At 41.7% G+C, this 24,863-nt stretch overlaps 1 protein-coding gene across 1 annotated transcript in view; it reads left to right on the forward strand.

The window, feature by feature from the left end:
* LOC137375700 (uncharacterized) overlaps window positions 1–24,863 on the forward strand; it is an 81,787-nt gene that overhangs the window by 13,180 nt on the left and 43,744 nt on the right. The window contains exons 3-5 of the mRNA XM_068043087.1: window positions 1,622–1,777; window positions 2,472–2,610; window positions 3,995–4,132. Of these exons, the coding sequence (XP_067899188.1) occupies window positions 1,622–1,777; window positions 2,472–2,610; window positions 3,995–4,132 (433 nt within the window). The remainder of the gene's footprint in view (window positions 1–1,621; window positions 1,778–2,471; window positions 2,611–3,994; window positions 4,133–24,863) is intronic.

Genomic DNA, 24,863 nt, shown 5'->3' on the forward strand with positions numbered 1-24,863 from the left:
ATTTAAGGGAAAGGTAAATAAACACATAGGGAGAAAGGACTAGAAGGATATGTTGATAGGATTAGATGAAGTGGGGGAGGAGGCTCATGTGAAGTATAAGCACATGGCATAGACCTATTGGGCCAAATGGGTGTTTGTGTGTTGTAAATACTTTGAATGTGGCATTGGAACAAACAACTGCCAAGACTGAACAACAATCAGTAAGCAAAGTCCCAAATCCTGAAAGTGGTAAGTGTGGGAATATATAGAAAATAAAACTAATTATCCAAACTCTGAGCATGATCCTGTGTATACCTGAGGAGGAACATTAGGAGAAAAGCAAAATGCTGTAGATGCTGAAAATCTGAAATAAAAACAGAAAATGTTGGGAATACACAGTAGGTTTGGCAGTATCTGTGGAGAGAGTGGGAAATGTTAGGTTTTTTTTTCAAATTATACTTTTTATACATTGTAATGAAACACATTTCAGGAATGGCATTTCATTCTGCCGGGGCAGAGGTGTTATGATCCTGTAGTTTTTTTCTTTTCCTGGAAGTATGCGGTGTGCCTTTAAGGATCTAGCAGGATCAGTACTGCTTTAAGGCAACAAGCTCCAGGGATTGAGTAAAAGAATATGCATTCTCGTTGCCAAAGGATACAGCCACTCAGAGACTGAGGTTTGAGAGATACATTGTTGCCGATTGACATTTGAAACTAGCTGAAAAACTGGCTTTTGAGACACAGTTAACCGACACAGACAGACAGCTGGACCAGCATATACTGAGGAAATGAGAGCTCCCCTTCGGTTTATTTAAACCCTATTAATTATACTTTCCGAATTCTGATGTCAAGCCAGATTAATTTCTTGAAAGAGAATAACCAAATTCCTTTAACTACTGAACTGTAATTGATTAAATTCATCGCTGGATGAAGAGCATCATTTCAACTTCTGAACTAGACCACTGACTATCCTACTGTTGAAGAACCTTTTCTTTTTCCCCCATCGGACAGCTGTGAGGATTTCAAGCAACCCTGGACTGTTCCACATTTGGCAGGAGCATAAATCTGCAAGGACACTAATTTTTCTATTTTATCTATGACTTTATAAATGTTGTTTATATCTTAGTAGTGTTTGAGAATTTAGTTTTTCTAATTAAACAGTTAATTTGTTGATCTAAAGACACCTGGTTTGGTTAGCCTCATCCGGGGGTTAATCGATGGTACAATTTGGCTGGGTCTTTAATTTGGAAAGTTTAAAATGATATGTTAGACGATCTGTGGAGGGGTGGGACTGAATCAACATTGCATTTCTCCCACCAGAATCAGAATCATATAGTTTGATTGGGGGCTTTGCCTTAAGCGGTCGGTAATAAGATAAACAGAATTAATGGGCAGAATCTTCTCACCTTAGTCACTGCCGGAACAGCAAGACCATTTTCGAGTCTGAAACCTGACTCTCTGAACAGCATGCCCGACCATTGCTCTTTATCAGAGCAAACCAATTGCTATCCCACCTCCAGGCTCCCTGACCAATTAGGGAGAACGGACAGAGGAAGCATCCACTCTGTCAAAGGAAGGATTTCTAATTAAATGGACGATGGCATGAGTCAGTAAAGCTCACCAGCACTTGGATTTTTTTCAGGCTGCAGCAACGACAGGAATGGAAAGAAGATCTGGGAAGACTGTTGCCCAGGTTTCTCACTCTTATCTGAAAGTCCTGCTGCAGGATCTGAGGGAATGCAGTAAGGTGAGCTCTCCTAAGGATGAGAGGAAGAGGACAACCTCTTCAATCAAGCAGGTATGGATGAAAGTGGCTGAGGAAGTCAATAGCAGGAATGTGGTTCCTACAATCTGGAGACAATGCATCAAGAGGATCTCGGATCACAGAAGGGCATGACAAGTGAGTGGCAAAACACTTTCTGGTGCTAAGCCCCACACACTGACTTGCCCAGCATTCTCCTGCACAGGATGCCTTGGGTTGACACACCCTGCAGCTCCACTCATTCCCCTTTCTGCAGGCACCCCACATCCCCATGTAAGCAGCCAACACTCTCACTCATTGTCAGCTTATTGCCCTCTTGCAGCCATGCCTTACAATCATATTCCACATATGGTGTCCTTTTCTCCTCTCCATACAAGCTATTGCAATTACTCACACCTTTCTGCTTTCTCTCCTTGCAGGGGAAAAGAGCACACAATTTAGCAAGAGGCAGAGACCTTGGGTTGGGGGGGGGGGGGGGAGGTGGGGGTTAGCTCTCCAGTGACATTGTCGACCATTGGCAATGTGTGCCTACCTGCTCCACTGGGAAGGAAGACTTGTTTAAAGAGGCTATAGATGTCAACAGCAACCTGCTGTGAGAGCCTGAGCCTCCTGAGGCACTGGTGCTCAGACATTTTGAGGGAGCTGATCCTCTGCCTGTAGACCCTGTGTTGGGGGACTCGCCTCCTTCCAGTTGGATCTTGGTATCCATCCCCTCTGCCCTGTAAAGCAGCATGTGGCTGAAAAGAAGGCAGCTGGTGATGCTGTTGCTGTTGCTTCTCCTCTTGCCCCTCAGCAGAGGTGGAAGGTGGAGCTGCATAAGCTGCTCCCATGTCATCTTGAAGACTGGCAGCAGGGAACAGTGGCTGAAGGTGAGTCAAGTGCTAAACAGGTGAAATGCTTTCCAAGAATTTGTCCAGCAGTGAAAGCACTCTGAGTGCTTTGAACAGTAGTCTCTCAATGGCCATGGCTGGTGTTCTTCAGTGTAACTGATCAAAGATTCACAGCTTGCCAGTATCACTGAAGAAGCTCTTCCAGCTGTGCACTTGCCTCGATGACCCTGACAAGTTGCTGACAGGTTGGGAAATGGATTCTATGGTTGGGAAACCCAGGTTTCACGGTTAAAAAGCTCATAATTGGCTTCTTAGTAAACTAAACCACTTGTTAATTACTTACCTGACAGAACCAAGGGGTTTCCCCACTCTCCGTCATTCCTGCACCAGGGAAAGCCGAAAGAAGGCAGGATGACTCTATCATGTCTGGATCACAATCTGACATCAATTCCCGGAACTTTCCCACCTCGCACGCTCCTAAACCCACCAGGCTGGGAAAAGTCTGCCCAACATTTCAGGTCAATGACCTGGTCAGGAGACATGATAGAGGTGTTCAAAATCATGAGGGGTCTAGACAGAGTAGCTGGGGAGAAACTGTTCCCATTGGGGGAAGTGCCGAGAACCAAAGGACACCGATTTAAGGTGATTGGCAAAAGAGCCAGAAGCTACATGAGGAAAAACATTTTTACCTAAGCGAGTAGTTGGGATCTGGGATGCATTGCCTGAAAGTGTGGTGGAGGCAGATTCAATGGTAGTTTTTAAAAGAGACTTGGATAAGCACAAGCAGAGAAATAATTTGCAGGGCTTTGTGAAAACGATGGGCGGAGTGGGACTAAATGAGTTGCTCTTTGCAGAATGGCCTTCTTCTGTGCTGTAACGATCTTTCGTCTGAACACCAGTTGAGAAATGCTGGGAATTGTTATGCAGACCTCTCAAGCTTTACTTGATTGAAAGATAGTCTTTTCATGAAACGTCACCACTTTTATCCCTCGGTGCAAAAGAAAGTTAATATTTGCAATTCATGTCATTTTTTTCCTATTAAAGTAACTTTCAGCTGTCCATATAATATGGTTTTGGTAATACTGAACAATTAGATATATTACCAAAAGTTTATTTTTATATAGTATAATCAGTGTAATCTTAATCATTAAATTAAACGTCTTGTTCCAAATACAACAGCATTTGTGCAATATTGTGAAACATTTGCAGACGTAGTCTCCCATGTTTAGCACTGAAATCTGCAAGGATGGCGATTTGGAATCTGCAGCCAGTCTGCTGTGAATACTGACCCTAGTCTGTTTGTCCCCTCTGATCAGCAGCACAAAGCGCAGCCGCCCCTCACGTGCCTCGCCCTTTGGAATGTTGACGGGCAGGGGGAGGGGGCGGATTGGCTGTCGCGGCTTTGGCCCCATTGGCTGAGGAGCTGAGTGCATTGTGACGTGCAGCGCCAGACGATTCCCCCCGCCGCGTTCCACAATTCCCGGATCCGCGCGCTGGAAACGGACACAAGCCGGAAAAATAGCCGAGGCCGAGAGGGAGCGGCAGCCGTCACGGAGAGTGGGTGAGCACGGCCCGGGGCAAGGGCGGGGGAACATCTACCGAAACAACCAGCCGGGGGAAGAGAGAAACAGAGAGAGGTCGGGTTAGGGCCGGCTGGTCAGGGGAGCGGCCCAGCTCTAGGTTTGGCGAACGCCCTGCAGGCAGCGAAGGGGGCCGGACTGCACCGACTAACGGTCTCAGGGGAGGAAAGGTGGGGCCTGTCGAGTGGGCCCGGGTCGGTGGAGCAGGAGGCGGGGCGGGGCCGGTCCGGGGGTTGAAGCCGCCGCCTGACTGAGGTTTTTTGCCCCCCCCCCTTGCCTGGGATGGAGTTTGAGGCGGCGCTAGGGGTCAGTGTCTGGCGCTGGGGCTACTCAAGTCAGTCGATGCTCACTCACCACAGTGGGATGGATACAGCGCCTGACAGGCAGCTTCACCCCGCCTCTGCCCGACAGAAAAAGTTTCAATCAGTTTCCGAGCTGACTTGAGTGCGGGATGGAAGAGATCCAGTAGAAACCAGGAGTTTGTCCAGCCGCCAGCCCCCTTGGTGGTCGTCACCCCTTTCCCCAGCCCCCTTGGTTTCCTACTGTATGTTCCTTGCATAAGTGCAATTTTGAAATACTTTTTATTGGAATTTCATTATATTTCCCTGCCAGGATTGGCAAGGAAAGAAAGGACTAGGGAGAACTATGTAGCTCCCCTACTCTTCCCTGCTTTGTATGTTCCCAGCACAAGGAAGTTTCTGAAACCGGCAGAAACAATAACAGAGGATCAGTTTGACAACCTATACAGTTGTGAACTGTTAGTTTGTGTAGCTAAACTACAAATCTCATGCATATCTATATACCTTTGCCACAAAGATACACCAAGATTCTAAAGCGATGGCCTGAATCGTCTTGTCCTGTAACATGTCAATTTCAACAACTCTTCATCTTAATCACATGGCCTCACTATGCCGTCTTCTCCAGCTTTATGTCATCACCCACACCCTCAGCTCCTCCTCCTCTTCATCTTCTGCTGTGCCATTGGCAGTGACAGTTATACACTTGCTCTGTTGAACTGCCCCCACCCCAACTACTTTGCACCTCCTTTCTTTCAAAGACCTTTTAAAATCTGCTTTTGTTTCCAGTCACCACTGAATCTATTCCTCCTCTTGCTTGGTAGCAATAAAACACTTGTATAATACCTCTCACATAGAAAAATGTCTAAATGCAAATTGTCATAAGTGATCTGAACAGGTAACCCAGAGAACTTGTTCTTTCTGGTCAGTACCAGAAGTGTGATATGACGTCTATGCTGTGAACCTTCACACCATATCCTATCTATATCATATGCCCTCTGGTTCCAAATTCGTGAAACTTAGTGGCATAAATCTCATCTTGATTATTGTCTGAAGAAGTTTGAGCATAGCAGTCCGAGATTTAATCCCATCACACATTTCTGCCCTATTTCTTGTGTATTGGTGGCTTCCTCGCCCATGCTTATGTTGAAATTTTTATCAAAAGATTCAGTAAGTTATCTGATGAATACCTGAACCACGAAAGCCTTGGGTTTTAGTCCAAGTTGACCTCAGGTGACGCTTACAACCAGTACAACTGGTGCCCTGGGAAAGTAGTCATAGTCAGTCCATCCTAATCCTAAAAGAAATAGATATTTTAGGAGCGGTGAGGAAAGTCTCGTCACTGAATACTTGATGCTGTGTTTTTTGCCATGCTCGCTTCTTTTGACTTTTCTGACCTTTATCCCAAAATCTTGTTCCGAATGCTTTTTCTTTTGTTATGCACGTCAAAATAACTGGCTCTAATGCTGCTTTGCCAAACGCAGTAAATTATACCTTGTTTATAGTAGCTCATAAGAGCCGAATCATATTTTTAAAAAAACAAAGATTTATCGCCGTAATCATTGTGAAATTTAACAAGTGCATTAAACAAAATAGATTTATTTGGAGGATAACATGCAGTTGTATCAACCCCAGCATGACATGGTATGGAATAAATTCATGTTCTGGATTTGGAAGATAGAAGGTATTTCATTACCTTGAATTTACAGGAAATTTTCATTGGTATTCTTGATTTTATCCCAAGAGCTTTATGATTGAGCTATTTATGATTATTTTTGGAGTTGAAGAAACATTAAGGCAGCATGAGTGGCCCGATTCAGAACATGCACTTGAGTTAAGGCATAAAGTGAGCTTTCAGTATTCTTTCATTCTTTCCTCTGGCCCCACACGCAACCCCCCCCCCCCCCCGAATTCAGTGTTTCCTTTTGGTTTCACCAAATATATATTTTTTTACAGGAAAGGCAAAATTGACATTTTTCAATGTTTCATTATTACTATACTAAGTAGTGGGCTTGCTTGGTGATGCAAAAAAAAGGATCTGAGCGCTGCCATCAAACTTTGGGCATCCAATTGTAAGGAGGCAGCAGTGACAACGTTTATTGTGCATGTTGTTTCACTTTTTTAACTTTAGCACAGACTTCACAATTTCCTGTTTAAAACTGGAACTTCAAGATATTCTGCCATATCTTTGTTTTGTCCACTTGATCTGTACTTGGTCCTTTGTGGATATTAACTGAATGGATCACTTTGATGTCAATAGTTTTGGCCAATCAAATTAGATTTTAGTATTTTCAGTTGCAGTTTCTAAATTTTAAAAATATGCTTTTTTATTATTTAGGAATTTTGAAAGAATGTTGAAGCATTCACTTATTTGGAAGATCCAATTCAAGAGTGAACTATACAGTAAATGGAAAAGTCCTGGGGAAAATTGATGTACAGAGAGATTTGGGTGTTCAGGTCCATTGTTCCCTGAAGGTGGCAACGCAGGTCAATAGAGTGGTCAAGAAGGCATACGGCATGCTTTCCTTCATCGGACGGGGTATTGAGTACAAGAGTTGGCAGGTCATGTTACAGTTGTACAAGACTTTGGTTTGGCCACATTTGGAATACTGCGTGCAGTTCTGGTCGCCACATTACCAAAAGGATGTAGATGCTTTGGAGAGGGCGCAGAGGAGGTTCACCAGGATGTTGCCTGGTATGGAGGGCGCTAGCTATGAAGAGAGGTTGAGTAGATTAGGATTATTTTCATTAGAAAGACGGAGGTTGAGGGGGGACCTGATTGAGGTGTACAAAATCATGAGAGGTATAGACAGGGTGGATAGCAAGAAGCTTTTTCCCAGAGTGGGGGATTCAATTACTAGGGGTCACGAGTTCAAAGTGAGGGGAAAAGTTTAGGGGGGATATGCGTGGAAAGTTCTTTACGCAGAGGGTGGTGGGTGCCTGGAACGCGTTGTCAGCGGCGGTGGTAGACATGGGCACGATGACGTCTTTTAAGATGTATCTAGACAGATACATGAATGGGCAGGAAGTAAAGAGATACAGACCCTTGGAAAATAGGCGACATGTTTAGATAGAGGATCTGGATCGGCGCAGGCTTGGAGGGCCGAAGGGCCTGTTACTGTGCTGTAATTTTCTTTGTTCTTTGTAAAACCAGTCTTGTTTGCAAGTTATATTCTTTATGCTTATTTTTGTGTTCTTTCAAACTAGGCGAAAGACATTACACCTGTGTAACTTCAAGCTTTTGCTAAAAAAGCAAGCATGATATTGGAGTGTGCTTTTTAGACTGGAGTTTTGGTAAGTTAAGCTCAGTAAGACTGTATGCTTAGTATGATGCCAGTGACCTGATGTACAGACATTGAGCAGATCTTGAATAATAGTGGCCTGTGTATGTTTTTCTAATTATTTTCACTTTTCTAGTTTTGTCACACTTTGAACATAATGTCCTGTGCTAATTCTTGAGCTGGCAGCAGGTTCAGGGAATTTTGTGTTCAAAATTTTGTGCCAGCCTCTTTTATTGATCTCGGCATATGACACTAAAAATTCCACAAATATTAAAATGAGATTTCAAACTGCTAAAATATACATTTTTGCTAATTTTACATAGTTCAGTTCATTGAATATCATTTCTTCTTTCCCTTGTTCACTCGCCTATGCTTAGATGTTTTCCTGGTACATTTTCTTGTCATGCATGTATCAAACTTTTCAGTCATGTCCCTCTAATTAAGATTTACCAATAATCTTTCTTACCTCTCAGTCTTCCAAGCTTGATATTTAAGATAGCACTGTTGTTCAACCCAAGACCTTCATCCACTCCTACAAATTTATTAATTTTAATGCAGGTTTATTGACTGTAATTTGGCCATATGTAAACTTCTCCAAGGAGATGCAAGCCAATTTAATCTCTCAAATACTGTTAGAAAATTTTAACCGGCATTTTTTTTCCCCCTCATCCTTTCATTACACCAGGATAAGATACACAACTTACTACAAAACTGTGATATAGAAACAAGCAAAATTTGTCTTAACTTGTCTGTAAGTTGTCAGACACGCTCTTTTCCCCATCCCATTTCTTGGCTGGCATTCAGTGCAAAATGCGCTTTAATATTGTATTTGTCAACTGTATGCGCATTGAAGGCCGAGGTGCAGCCAGGTACCCCATACGACTAGTATTGGATGGGTTGGGAGAGATTACTGTCAGCCCACCTCCTATCAATGGTACAAGATTACAGACCTTCACTAGCCTCTCTACCCCGCCCCCCCAATCAAATCCCAGCATTCAACTCCCTTCCAATCCCATTTTGAACCCTGTCATCCCTCTGAATCCCATCCTAATTGCATATCCACTTCCTGCTATCCCATTGTTCTGCAGCACCAATAAAACTTGCTCAAGTGCCCCAGCCCTTGGTACCCTTCTGAGAGCTACCATCTCTTGATCCTTCCACTTTTAATATTGACTGAGCCTGAACCACCCTGCCCTCCTTCCCTATCCCCCCCCCCCCCCAATCTGCTACAGTGCTGCTATTATGCAAGATCCCTCCCTGCCACTGCTGTCAAATACAAGGAATTTCCTATTAAACCACCCTCCATTCCATCTCCTCATCTCAGTGTTTGCAAGCTACAAGATGCACCACAGCAACCCACCAAGGCTCCTTAGACAGCATCTTCCAAACCAATGGCCTCTACCACCTAGAAGGACAAGGGCAGCAGATATGTGGGAACACCACCACCTGCAAATTCCCCTCCAAGCTACACATAGAGTATAGAACAGTACAGGCCCTTCGGCCCACGATGTTGTGCCGAACCTTTAACCTACTCTAAGATCAAACTAACTACCTACCCTTCATTCTACGATCATCCTGACTTGGAACTATATCGCCATTCCTTCACTGTCGTTGGCTCCAAATCCTGGAACTCCCTTCCTAACAGCACTGTGGGTGTACCTAGCCCACATGGACTGCAGCGGTTCAAGAAGGCAGCTCACGACCACCTTCTCGAGGGTAATTAGGAATGGGCAATAAATGCTAGCCTAGCCAGCAGTGCTCACATCCCATGAACGAATTTTAAAAAAAGAGTCCTAAATGATGGACTCATTATTCTGAGCCTGTGCCTCTGTGTTCTGGATTCCCCAGTCAGGGGAAACAACTTCTGCATCTACCTTTCAAGCCCCTTCAGAATTTTGTATATTTAAACCAGCACACCTTTCATTCTTCTAAACTCCAGAGGGTATAGGCCCAATTTACTCAGCCTCTCATGATAGGACAACCCTCTCATCCCAGGAACCAATCTAGTGAACCTTAGCTGACATGCCTCCAATGTAAGTATATCCTTGCTTAAATATAGAGACCAAAACTGTGCACAGTACTCTAGGGGTGGTCTCACCAGAGTCCTGTACAACTGTAGCAAGATTTCCTTATTCTTGTACTCCAATCCCCTTGCAGTAAAGGCCAACATGAAATTGGCCTTCTTAATTGCTTGCTGTACCTGCATGTGTTCCTTGTATGAGTACACCCAAGTCTCTCTGAGCATCTACATTTACAAGTTTCACACCTTATTAAAACATAAAAATTCTGCTTTTCTATTCTTACTACCAAAGTAAATAACCTCACACGTCCCCACATTATACTACACCTGCTATTGTGCTGCCCAATGGCGATCTGTCTATATCTCTTTGCGCCTTTTTGTGTCCACCTCACAGCGTATATTCCTACCTAACGTATCGTCAGCAAACTTGGCTACATTACTCTTGATCTCTTTGTCTAAGTTATTAATATAGTTTGTAAATAGCTGAGGCCCCAGCACTGATCTTTGTGGCACTTCACTAGTTACAGCCTGCTAACTTGAAAGTCCCCCATTTATCCCTACTCATTTTCTGACGACTGATGTCAGGCTAACTGATCTGAAGTTCCCGGTTTCCTCTTTCCTCCTTTCTTGAATAATGGTGTTACATTTGCTAACTTCCAATCTGTTAGAACATTCTAGAACCTAGGGAATTTTGGAAAATCATAACCAGTGCATCCACTATCTTTGCAGCTACCTTTTTTAGAACCCTTGGATGTAGACCATCAGGTCCTGGGGATTTGTCGGCTTTTAGTCCCCTAAGTTTCTCAAATACTTTTTCTCTGCTGATGATTAATTATCTTAAGTTCTCCATTCTTATTAACTATTTCTAGTACGTAATTTGTATCATCTTCTGTGAAGATGGACACAAAATATTTGTTCAGTGCCTCTGCCATTTCCTCATTCCCATGATAATTTAAGGGACCAGTGTTTAACTACTCTTTTTCATATAAAATGTAAAAGCTTTTATTATCTGGTTTTATCTTCCAGGCTAGTTTACTCTAATTCTATTTTTTCCTTTTTTATCAACCTTTTGGTTGCCTTTTGCTGGTTTCTAAAACACTTCCAATCCTCAGGCTTAGTACTATTTTTTGCAGCACTGTTAACCTCTTTTAATCTAATACTACTATCCTTAGCTTCCTTAGTAAGTCATGAGCTTTTGTGCTGAGTTTCTGTTTTTTAATGGAATGTAATTTTTGTTGAACAGAATTGTTTCTTTAAATGTTTCCCACTGTTTATTTACCTCCATACCTTTTAGTTGATTTACCCAATCAACCTTAGCCAGCTCTCTCCTCATACCTGTGTTTGTTTAAGATTCTTGTTTGTGATTGGAGGATGTCACTTTCAAACTTAATATGGAATTAAATTCCAATTATTACTTTTTCCCAGAGGATCTTTTACTCTGAGATTACTAATTAAACCTGCCTCATTGCACAATACTAGATCTAAAATAGCTTTATCCCAAGTTGGTTCCACAACGTATTGTTCCAGGAAATGGCCAGTATTGCCAGACTCCACAAAACTACTTTCAATCTTCTGCAAGTTGTCTACCCATCTTTCTGTGCATCATAGATTTTTTTTATAATGTTGATTTTTTTTTAAGGGTAAATTAACCTATAATAATGAAGCCTACTCTTTTACTCCTGGGGAAGAATAGACCAAAACATGGAATTTAATTCCCCAAAGCACTGGTAAATATTCTAGAATATCATGGAATAAGAACAGAAATTGACACATTCAGCCACTAAATCCATTGAGTATTACAAGTTATAAAACACCATATGCTTTAATTCATCATGAGTAACTTCAAATTATCACACTCTTGTTACAGATGGAAACAGCAACAAAACCCAACTGGGTAATCGTTTTTAAAAAGTTAACAGTGGGGGGAAAAAGCCAGTAATTTTGTGTACAGCTTTAATCTACAGAAACTCCCCATAGCAATTAACTTGTAAGTAATGGCCTGGATTTTGCGCTATTAATGACGGCTGAACTGTCAGCGTTGGCAGTTACTACTTTTCTGCAACTGACAGCAACTTCTGGAGTCTGTACATGCGCACTTAAATACGAAAATCAGAAGTTACTATCAATGATTCTACGTTTCCCATAGGGTGCGCTGTTGAAGCACTCCATTCCCTCCCCCTCCACCATCCACCCAGACTGCCATCAAGTAGAAATCACTGAACTAACACAAACTTGCCCTTATACCATTAGTCTCGCTGTTTAAAACTCTTGAAAAAGTTACACTGTTGAATGAAGTGTAACTTGGTTTTTAACGATGTACAGAATTCCTAATTACTGCTGAGCATCCTCATTGTCCCAGAAAAACTAATTTTATATTGCTCCATTATGATAAACATTCGCATTTTTAATATATTTTTAAAAAGATTTGTTTGATATTTTAGCTTCCACCTTATTCCCAATCATTTATATCGCGCTCTAAAATTTAAAGTACAAGATTCAGTGCATTTTAATTCGTGGTTTACTGTCTGAGAATATTTCAGTGTGGTTGACTAACTGCGTACCTTGCTTGATAACATCACTTGCTGGACACCTTGGCGCCTGATTCAAACTGTCTTCAGGAAAATGGAAATTCGCGCCACAGAGGTTGCCACATCTTTGTGGACAGCCTTCCTCGAGGTCAGCAGCAAGCACCATTGCTTTACCGCTGACTGTGAAATCCTAGCCAACCCAGGGTGTGCATATTTAAGCCATTCCTGCTGTGAGCAGTGCCTTTGAAGGATTACAAATAATTTAGTTCAATCTTAGCAGTTTAAATAACACAACTATATATTCCATGCCCTATACAGTCTATCCTTGGGCAATGAAAGAAAGAGAGCAGCTAATTTTAGTTTACGATATATGTAATATAAATATATAAGATTGTGTATCATGTTGCTTGGGGAGTATCAGTGGGTACTCTTTTTGGAATAATGGGAGTGTTTATCACAGTGACTGAATCAAGTCCATTTATTATTACAGAATGTTCTGAAATTTGTTTTAATGCTTTGGGAATCAAGTTTCACAACTATCCATTTCTCCATGAAAGCTGCAAATAAGCAGCTTTTTTATTTATTATCTTTTGCCTGTGTATTTAATGCTATTTTACCTTTTGTAAAATTCCAGGATAAGGTCGCTAGTGAAATGTACCAGTTTGGAGGCAGGTGTGGTAGTTAGCAACACTGGGTCGATACTGGTCTTTGGGGGCTGAAATTTGACAGCACTGTGGTACTGGTCCTATAGTTTTGCAGGATGATGGGTGGGGTGGCAGGGAGGAGCAGCGATGCTGTTCTTGGGTTTACTGGGTAGGTAAGGGGGGGTACTCCTGGAATTTTGCTGAAATAGAATGGGAATCTTTGTGTATTACACTGGGCTCTTGGAGTTTTGTAGATCTGGGGTAGTTTCCTGGGTTTGACAACACTTTGATGAGGAACTTGATGTTTTGAAGCACTGAGGGATTAAGGTTTAGCAGCATTGTAGGGGAGACTTCTGAGATTTGGCAACATTAGGGGGTGAGCCTGGAGTCTGTCATCATTGAAATGGGAGAACCTCAGGTTTTACAGCACTTGGTATTCAACAAAATAGGGGAGAGGAGAGTCCTGTGATTTGACTGCACTGAAGGTGTAGTTATGAGGAGTGACATCATTCGAAGGTGGCATCTTTTGGCCTGGAAGAACTGGTGTGAGGGGTGCTGGAATCTGAGAGCAATAGATTGGGGTTGAAGACTGGGGCTTTGGGTATACTGTGGGAGTTATCCCAGGGTCTGGGAGAGGAATCCTGGTGTCTGGCAGCATTGAGGAAGAAGTTGAGTGGAAGAGATTTTGCCTGATCCTTTTACTGCCCATCAAAACCCTTTGTGGGCCTGAAGTCAGTTTTTAGATCTGTACGTGCTTTATATTAGAAATACTAACATATAATAAGAAACCTACTGAGGCTGGGAAAATGTTTGAGATCTGTCAGAGCATATAAGGTGCGAGTGTGTTGGAAATGATCAGGAAAGAGTGTAGTGGTTGTGCATTGGGTTGGGAGAGTTGGGTGATCAGTGGAACATGAGGTATAGAAGTAGGAAGAGGCCATTTAGTCCTTTGAGCCTGCTCAGTCATTCAGTATGATCCTGGCTGATCATCTACCTCAACTCTACCTTCCCACACTTTCCCCATATTCTTTGGTTCCTTTCCTATCCAAAAATCTATCAATCCGTCTTGAATATACTCAGCGACTGAGCATCCACAGCCCTCTGGGGTAGAGTTTCAAAGATCCACAATGCTTTGAGAGAAAAAAATTCTTCTCATTTCGGTCTTAAATGGCCAACCCCTTATTCTGAGACTGTGACCTCTAATTCCAGACCCCAACCAGGGAAAACAACCTCCCAGCATCTACCCTCACAAGTCTCTTTGCGTCCTCCTCATAGCTTACTTTCCCACCTCGCTTTGTAGTGTCAACAAATTTGGATACTTTGCACTCGGCCCATTCATTTGAGTCATTGATATAGAATGTAAATAACTGAGGCCCAAGTACTGATCCTTGCGGTACCCTGCGAGTTACAACCTACCAACCCAAAAATGATTTGATTGCTTCTACTCTTTTTTTAAAATCTGTTAACCAATCCATGCTAATATATTACCCCACCCAATCCCATGAGCCCAAATTTTGTGTAATAACCTCTTGTGTGACACCTTATTGAATGCTTTGGAAAATCCAAATACGCCTACATCAACCCTGTTAGCTACATCTTCAAAAAACTTTAATAGATTTGTCAAACATGATTTCCCTTTCATAAATCCATGTTAACTCTGCCTAATCATATGATTTTTCAAGTGCTGTTGCCACGCCCTGAATAACAGATTCTAGCATTTTCCCTGCTATTGATGTCAGGTTATTTAGCCTATAGTTCTGTTTTGTCTCCCTCTTGAATAGTGAGGTTCCATTTGCTACCTTCCAATCCATGGGAACCATTCTAGAATTTAGGGAATTCTGGAAGATGAGACCAATGCATCCACTATCTCTGTAACTACCTCTTTTAAAACCCTAGGATGCAAGCCATTAGGTCCAAGGGTTTGTTGACTTTTAAGTCCCATTAATTTCTTCAGTACTGTTTCATTACTAATATCCCTGAGATCCATGGTTTGCCGCTATTTCTGGATTTATTTTTTCGTCTTCGACTGTGAAGTATTTGTTTCATGTTTCTGCCATTTTCTTATTTCCCATTACAATTTCTCTTGTCTCAGCTCTGAGGGACCCACGTTTACTTTTGCTTTTTTTTCTTTTTACATACCTATAGAAACCTTTTACAATCTTTTTATGTCTCTTGCTAGTTTACTATCATTCTTATTTCCTTTTCTTTGTCAACTTCTTGGTCATCCTTTGCTGAATTCTAAAACTGATTCTACACCTTGATTTTACGAGCTAAGGACCATTCTGCTGCCAGTGACATAGACGATGGTGGATTTGGGAAAAACTGTCACATCAGCTGCACAAATATTGGCATCTGTGAAAAATGAGCCCCAGGCACCTGACAGCAGTTAGACATTGGGGAAAGAGCGAGCACATTTCCAACAGGATTTGGGCAATGTTGAGAGTAACAACATATTTTAGTAATTATTTTAGATTCTGCCACATTAGTTTAAGTTGTATAGTTTTTTTTATCTTTGTGTAACTCTGGCTAAGGGAGGACAAAAACAATTCAGTTGTTTGAGCGATTTAATTGGTTCAAACTCTTGGCTGGTCTTTGAAGATTTGTGGTTTTCATATCTTCAGTAATCTTTCCTTGTAGGTCTTGTTACCTGCTTTTCTTCAGTTTGTTTGGTATGATACCTACCTATTGAATTGTTATTTGTTGCTGCATTGTGAATTCAAAACTTGAGCCAATGGGTGTAAATATGATGGATTTCATTTTTATATGTGACACCTGAGTTGTAAGATGAAGTATAACAGGAAGTATATACATAGATGAACTTTTTCTAACATTGCTGATGGATTTCCCATATAATAACTAAATTAATCAGAGGCTTAACTGATTTATAACGACAGGAGTCATACTATGAAATCTCAATTTTAAGTAATCTGTTAAGATACAGTTTTCTTACCTCTGAACTCTCCTAAGAGTGGAGGAAGTTACTAAAGGATTACTATAGCAGCTTGCTCCATTTACTAGCAGTTTAAACTGAAATCTAATTTTAAACCATGGATTGGGATGATTGTTTGATGTCTGTATGGCCTGCTGTTACAGTAACCATCTGGAAACATACTTCAGTGTTAGGCTGGGTACGAGAGACAGAACAGGGACGTTTTAAATCATGCAGCTGATTACAATTTGGTTATTTCTAGCTCTGCCTTTGTGAAAGTCACTCCTTAATTTCTTCTCTTGTAATCCCTGCACAGTTTGTATCTTTCTCTCTCTATGCTTTATGGAATCATAGAATGGTTACAGCACGGAAGAGGCCATTTGGCCTGTCGTGTCCATGCCGGCTCTCTGCAAGAACAACTCACCTAGTCCCACTCCCCTTCCTTATCTCCATCTCCCTACAATTTTTTTCTCTTCAATTAATTATCTAGTTCTCTTTTGAAGGCGTTGATTAACTCTGTTTCTACCACATTATCAGGTAGTGCATTCCAGATCCGAACCACTCATTGTGTTAAAAAAAAAGGTTTTTCCACATGTTGTTTTTGCCAATCGCATTAAGTCGGTGTCATCTGGTTCTGGATCCTTTGGCCAGTGAGAACAGTTTCTCCCTATCTACTCTGTCCAGACCCCTCGTGATTTTCGACATCTCTATTAAACCTTCTCTTCTCCAAGGAAAACAGATGCACCTTCTCCAACTTATCTATGTAACTGAAGTTCCTCATCCCTGGAACCATTCTTGTGCATTTTTTCTGCACCCTTTCTAATGCCTCAACATTCTTCCGAAAGTGTGGTGCCCAGAACTGGACACACAACTCCAGTTGAGGACAAGCAGGTGTTTTATACAGGTTTATCATAACTTCCTTGCCTTTGTCCCCTCTGCCCCTATTTATACAGCCCAGGTTCCCATATGCTTTATTAACCTGCCCTGCAACCTTCAGTGATTTATACACATATATCCCCAGCTCTCTCTGCTCCTGCACCCCCTTTAGAATTGTACCTTTTAATTTTGATTGCCTCTCCTCTTTCTTCCTACCAAAATGAATCATTTCACACTTTTCTGAATTTAATTTCATCTGACGCTGAACTGCCCATTCCGTCAGCCTGTCTCTGCCCTATTGAAGTTTCACTATTCTCGGTTCACAATACTTCCAAGTTTTGTGTCATTGCAAATTTTGAAATTGTGCCCTCTACACTGAAGCTTAGGTCATTAATTTATGTCAAGAAAAGCAGGGGTCTCATCTCTGACCCCTGGGAAACCCCACTATATACCTTCCTCCAGTCCGAAAAACAACTGTTCGCAACTACTGTTTCCTGTCACTCAGCCAATTTTATATCCATGTTGCTACTGTCCCTTTTATTCTATGGGTTCTAACTTTGCTGACAAGCCTATTGTGTGGCACTTCATCAAATACCTTTTGGAAGTCCATGTACACTACATCAACTGAATTACCCTCATCAACCCTCTCTGTTACCTCCTCAAAAAAACTCAAGCAAGTTAGTTAAACGTGAGTTGCCCTTAGCAAATCCATGTTGACTTTCCTTAATTAATCCACATGACTGTGAACTTTGTCCCGAATTATCGTTTCTAAAAGCTTTCCCACCACCAAGGTAAAATTGGCTGGCCTGTAGTTGCTGGGCTTGTCCTTACACCCTTTTTTGAACAAAGGTGTTACATTTGCAATTCTCCAGTCCTCTGGCACTGCACCTGTAGAAATTGCAGAAGCACTGGCCATAATCTTCCAATCCTTTTTTTGTATTTGTTTGGGGGATGTGGGCGTCACTGGCTATGCCAGCATATATTGCCCATCCCTAATTGCCCTTGAGAAGGTGGAGAGCTGCCGCCTTGAACTGCTGCAGTCCTTGGTGTTGGTATACCAACAGTGCAGTTAGGAAGTAAGTTACAGGATTTTGATTCAGCGACAGTGCAGGAATGGCAATATAGTTCCAAGTCAGGATGGTGTGCGGCTTGGAGGGAAACTTGCAGGTGGTGGTGTTCTCTGCCATTTACACTATTACTATCCCAGTCTATATTAGGATAATTAAATTCCCCCATTATAACTACTCTATAATTCTTGCACCTCTCTGTAATTTCCTTGCAAGTTTCTTCCTCTATATCTTTCCCACTAGTTGGTGACCTATAGAGTACCCCCAGCAATGTAATACTTCTGTTGTTTCTTAGCTCCTTGACCCCTCTAGGGCATCCTCTCCAGCACTGTAACAGGTTTAGATAGAGGATCTGGATCGGCGTTGGCTTGGAGGGCCGAAGGGCCTGTTCCTGTGCTGTAATTTTCTTTGTTCTTTGGAATGTCCTCCTTGATCAATACAGCTGCCCCTCCTCCTTTCCTTCCCTTTCTTTTCTGAATACCTTGTATCCAGGAATGTCTAGTATCCAGTCCTGCTCTTTATTGAGCCAGGTCTCCATTATCGGCACATCATATTTCCATGTGGCTATCTGCACTTGCAGCTCACCAATCTTTTTACCGCACTCCGCACATTCATATACACGCGCAGTAAACCTAATTTAGACCTTATTACATTCCTTCTTGCACCCCACCTAATGCCTTACTGTTTCCTACTCTAGTGCTCTCTGTCTCTCCCAATTCTCTGCGCACCTTGGTTTACTTCTCTAAGTTTCCTCCTGGTTCACACACCCCTGCCAAGTTAATTTAGACCCTCCCCGATTGCACTAGCAAATCACCCGCAAGGGTATTGGTCCCAGCTCTGTTCAAGTGCAACCCGTTCAGCCTGTACAAGTTCCATCTCCCCAGAACTGATCCCAGTGTTGCAGGAATCTGAAGCTCTCCGTCCTGCACCATATCTCCAGCCACACATTTGTCTGCTCTATTCTCCTATTTCTATACTCATTTTCACTTGTATGTCTTTTGTCATTTGTCTGTCCCTATTGAACAATTTCTGAATGTATTTCCATTATACATATCCTCCCTCTTGCCACATATATGCACTCCAACAATTCCTCTTTTTCATACATGCCCTCATTCTCCTTGAAAGACACCATACATGACTCGCTCTCTCGCACACACGCTCTCTCTGCAACCTGCTTATTTGATCCAAGCACTCCTTTTCCCCTGTCCCAACCTACACGCATGAGCATCTACACGCCACTTACAGATGATAATGTGTAAACCCTCCCACTTCCTCAGATACACTTTAAATTAAATTGGCTTTTTTAAGCTTTTCAGTAGATGAAACATTTTTGTTTGACCTGAGCATGTCATTGGAATGATCAAGTTAAAGGATAATAGTTTTTTTGGTGGTATAGCAGCAGAATGCAACCAAAATGTGCGATGAGATAGCTTATCTCTGCACCACTTGAATGATTAAATATGTTACTGCAACTAAAAACAAATTTATTTTGTAGAGGGGGGGGGGGGGGGGTAAGGAGCCCAAAGGAGAACAAGAGCCTGAATGGTATTTGTATATATTTATTTATTTATGTATATTGTAGTAGGAGTTGAGATTTGGGTCAGATCAACCATGATCTTACTGAATGGCGAGACAGGCTTGAGAGGCCGAATGGCCTACTGCTCCTATTTCTTATGTTTTTATGGTATCAGTTGCTTACGCCGTGCCTCAATGTCTATGTAAAGAAAGAAGAAACTTGCATTTATGTAGTGCCTTTAGGACCTTGGGAAACCCCAAAGCACTTTACAGCCAATCAATTACTTTAAGTGTACTCACTTATAATGTAGGAAATACAGTAACAAATCTATGCAATGGACATCCCACAAAAAACAACAAACAAATGAACTGATCATTGATTTTAAATGTGTGAGGGATAAATGTTGTCCACATTTTGAACGCTGCTGTTGGGTCGTTTTCATCCACCAGAGATGGTGCCTATGTTGAACATCTCATCGAAAAGACATCACTACCTTAATACTGAACTAGAGTGTCACCCTAGATTATGTGCTCACGTCTCTGTAGTGGGGCTTGAACTCACAATCTTTGACTTGGAGCTGAGAATGCTACCACTGAGTCACAGCTGGCACCTTAAAAGGGCAAATACTATTTGCAGAACTGCATTTGCCCTTGAGGGATGAAAGGATTAGTCTATACCTGTTCTTGTTTGTGATCGCACATGACTACAGTTTTGATGCATAATTCCACTACTGTTGTATTACTTAAGTTCCATTATTTCTATTTTGACAGGGCAGTGAATCTTACGAAAGAGACTAGTTTTATTAAGCCCTACAGTTCAAAATATTTGCTTCATTTCCATGTTTTTCCACCTACTCCAAACTGGTTTGTATATGGACCTTAGGAAGGATTTTTGATCTTTTTCTACATGACTGTGATGAATGTCAGATAAGACCAGCCTGCATGGGGCTTCCATCCAATAAAGAAAATGTCCACGTTACAAAGACTTCATCTTAGCATTTGTGTTATAAATAGCTGGGACTGTTTGTTTAAACCATTCTTTTTAAATGGCTACAGTGGGAAATGGTGCTGTTAAAGGGGAGGTCAAGTTTAGAGCTTTCCTGTTTTGACTCCCAGTAAGTTGTGACTGAAGCGCAATGTATTTCAAACTTGATGGCAGTTAAGTTCCCAATACAAGTATGTTGTAGCTAATGAAAATCATGGAAAGATAAAGATACTACAGCTGAACAAAAATAATTGAGAATTAAGGTTGCGCAAAAGTTTGAAACAGGTTGTGATGTAATCTGTTAAAGTTCTTCTGCTTTTCCTGTCTGCACTGCTTAATTTGTAATATTTTTCTCACTTCGTAATATTTTTCCATCACTTTTTCTACTATGAGCTTCTATGTCCAATGAAAACGTCAGTGTTGGTTTGCTACTCTGCACAATGTGGCTATTAGGTTCTCACCATTTTCTCAATGTTTTCTAAAATACTGTTTCAACTGACATCTTTCTTCAGTAACAAAATATTATAATATCGAGTAAAGATTTACCCGAAATAAACATTCAGAAAAATATTTAGTAACAATGTGACTTAAAAGACAATTCAATGGTTAAATTTGTGTTTTTCGTACCTTCATAAAAAATTTTACTGCAAGGCCTCAGCCAGGCCCGAAAATGATATTTTTACCCAGTACAGTGATATGATCTGAATTTGATACGCATACAGGAGCAGGAGTAGCCATTTTGCCCCTTGGTGCTGCTCTGCTGTTCGGTTAAATCATGGTTGCTCTGTACTTCAACTCTTTTTCTGCCTTTGCTCCATATCCCTTGATGCTCGTACCTAATAAAACTCTATCTATCTCGGACTTGAACGAGCCAGTTGTCCTAACATTTGAGTAGGAGTGTTCCAAACAACCTCTACCCCTTTGTTATGATGGGAGTGAAGGTGTGGTAGGAAGGGGTGTGGGGTGGGAAGGTGAAGGAGACACAATGGGAGCAAGACTTTGACAAAAGCATCCACTGGCCTAATGGCAATGGGTGACGTCAAAATATAATGGAAAATACTGGAAAATTTCAGAAGCCCTACCTCTTTTCCTTTAATCTCCTCCTGAGGCCCCCAGCATCATAGATGCCAGTCTTCAGCCAATTCGATTCACTCCATGTGATATCAAAAAATAGCAGAAGGCACTGGATAGAGCAAAGGCAAAGGTCCCTGGCAACATCACGACTGTAATTTCTTTAATTCGTTCATGGGATGTGGGTGTCGCTGGCTGGGCCAGCATTTATTGTCCATCCCTAATTTCCCTTGAGGAGGTGATGGTGAGCTGCCTTCTTGAACCACTGCAGTCCTTGGGGTGTAGGTACACCAACCAACACCAGTTAGGATTTTGACCCAGCTACAGTTAAGGAACTATAATATAGTTCCAAATCAGGATAGTATGTGGCTTGGAGGGGAACTTGCAGGTGGTGGTGTTTCCATGCATCTGCTGGCCTTGCACTTGTCTGTGGCAGAGGTCACGGTTTGGAAGGAGCTGTCAAAGGAGCCTTGCTGAGTTGCTGCAGTGCATCTTGTAGATGGTACAAACTGCTGCCGCAGTGTCGGTGGTGAAGGGAGTAACTGTTGAAGGTGGTGGATGGGGCGCCAATCAAGCGGGCTGCTTTGTCCTGAATGGTGTTGAGTTTCTTGAGTGTTGGAGGTGCACCCATACAGGCAAGTGAAGAGTATTTCATTGCACTCCTGACTGAAGATGTATGCTCCAGAACTAGCTCTGCCCCTACCCAAGCTATTACAGTACAACTGCAACACTGGCATCTGCCTGACGCAGGAAAATTGCCAAGGTATGTCCAGTCCATAAAAAGCAGCATAAATCCGATTTTGCCATTTACCACACCAGTCTACCCTCGATCATAAGCAAAATGATGGAAGGTGTCATCGACAGTGCTATCAAGCGACACTTAGACCAATCTGCTCATCGATGCTCAAATTTTAGTTCCACCGGGGCCATTCAGCTCCTGACCTTATTACAGCCTTGATCCAAACATGGGCAAAAGAGCTGAATTCCAGAAGTGAAGTGAAAGTGACTGCCCTTGACATCAAGGCAGCATTTGACCAGGTGTAGCATTAAAGAGCCCTCGCAAAATTGGGAATTGTTTGGGGTGGAGGGATGGCAAATCACCACTGGTTGGAGTCATATCTAGCACAAAGGACGTTGGTTGTGGTTGCTGGAGGCCAATCGTTTCAGCCCCAAGACGTTGCTACAGGAGTTCTTCAGGGTAGTGTCCTCGGCCCAACCATCTTTATCAATAACCTTTTCTCCAATATAAGGTCCAAACCCACTGAAAAGGACAAGGGCAGCAGGCCCATGAGACCACCACCACCACCACCAAGTTCCCCTCCAAGTCTCACTATCTTGACACGAAACTATATTGCTGCTCCTTCACTGTCGCTCGGTCAAAATCCTGGAACTCCCTCCCTAATGGTGCTGTGGGTGAGCCTACACCACGTGGACTGCAGCAGTTCAAGACTCCGGCTCACCACCACCTTCTCGAGGTCAATTAGGGAACAAATTTTTAAAAATATGCCCACTCAACTCTTGTGTTCCCTTCCTTTCTCCCTTGTCACCTGACCCTTAATTCTCTATTGTTATGCTCCGCCCAAGGGAAGGTGGTGAGACAACCCTCATCCTCAACCTGTTTCCTGCTTCCCCTCCCTTCCAATCTGTTTGCTTCAAAAAATGTTGCTTTGCCAATTCAACCTTAAAAAAAAATTAGAAGGAAAAAAACACTTTGTGCACCCCTCATATTCCTTCTCTATCCCTCTCTGTAGAAGCTAGGACCTCTGACTCGGTGGCGTAAGTTATTTATATTGATCTTTTCTAACTGTCAACCAAATACGAGTGGAGTAATTAGCTTCAGAATTTAACTTCCTGAAAGTTAAACTAATCCTAAATGAAGAAAGACTGTCACTCTCAACCAAGCTATACCAAATTAGCACAACTTATGAAACTGACCACATAATCAAGTCTCCAAAAGATGTTACTTTGGTCAAGTATGAGAGCTAGATAAATATTTTTATCTCTCGGATCATGTGGCAGTATGTTTATGCAATGTCAGTTGACCAAAGTGCTTTTCTTTATATCTTTTTATAAGTCAGTGAGTTGATTTTGTGCTGCGAGTCAGTTAGTGAGGTGCCATATCTCATTGTTGAATGATCTCTTGTCGACCATAGGCTTACATCCCAGGACTATAGTTTAAATGATCTTTGGTTGCTCGTCGTCAGTTTCCATATGATATGGTATGAAGCTATATCTCTGTAATCTGCCATGCTTAAGATAGTCTGAAATGCAATATCTTAAGTGTAAAAAAAAAAGAAAAACACTCGTTTTGTGTTTTTTTCTAAACTTAAATTTATAAGTACCTGTAATTCCACAAATTTTCCTCATCAACAGCAGCTAAACTTGTTTTGATATCAGGCTATTAGTGTGGCCCTGAAAGATGAGACTAACTTCATGCCATAAATTCACGCTCATCCAACTTACTATGATCAACACTATAGCAATCCACTAAATTTACATTTTAATATAAACATGCAGCTTAATGAATGTAAACTTATGGCAGTTGGTTAACTTCCAAGTTTTTTTCCAATCTTCCTTTGTACCTCCTCATGAAGGCAGCAGTTCCTGCTGCAGTATGATCCTTTTGGGTGTAGTTCCTCTGATAGCTTGCCCGTGTGACTACTCTTCCAAATGAGTCTAGAAAGCAAATGAAGGTGGACTGTTTGATCATCATAACCAGTCCTGATTCTGTCCTCGCTCTGGCCGTCTCCTTCTCCTATTATTTTCTTATAAATGCCAAACCTAATAAAATGAGATGTGCATAAATTGGAATTGTTACTATGCCAGACATGGTTTTATTTTTCATATTTCTCATACCAAAACAATCTCTTTATGGTAAGATCCAGAATGTGCTCTCGTTTTTTTTTTGTTCATTTAGTTGCTTTAATTCAGCAAATGTCTAATACACCAGCCTAAATGGCATTTTCTGAGCCCCAAAACACTTTTTCTTAGGTCATCCAGTTTTAATCAACTCTTCAACACTATATTTTTAAATGTGAAGCTTTGTGTTACAATTGTGTGAGTAAGTGAGAAAGTTTCAGCAAATTTGAATTGGTTTATGCATTCCTATCTGCATTTCTTCTTTATATGGGTGGTTCTTCATACAGTACCAACTCTTTCCAGTAATAACATTAGTTGCCTTCCAGGAATTTCTCAGATTCCATTTAAAGTTAGTGAACTAAGTCACAAGGATATTATGTTCATGAGTACAGAGATCAACTTCTGGAGTGTTTGTGCTGAACTCATTGCTTTAATGTAAGCAACAGAATTGAAAAGTTCCATCTGGATAGTGATGTGGATTGTGATGACATGCTCTTTAAAATATGTAATCTGCTGTGGATTATCACGCCTGTAAACAAAAACAGATGGTTTGGTGAAGGTGTACGCAACTGTTAATTCTTATTGTTATGACATTAATCCACAGGAAGAGGGGAGGAGTGCTGGTGTTACAATTATCAGGT

This window comes from Heterodontus francisci, chromosome 12, assembly GCF_036365525.1.
Source record: "Heterodontus francisci isolate sHetFra1 chromosome 12, sHetFra1.hap1, whole genome shotgun sequence".
In the NCBI taxonomy this organism is placed as follows: domain Eukaryota; kingdom Metazoa; phylum Chordata; class Chondrichthyes; order Heterodontiformes; family Heterodontidae; genus Heterodontus; species Heterodontus francisci.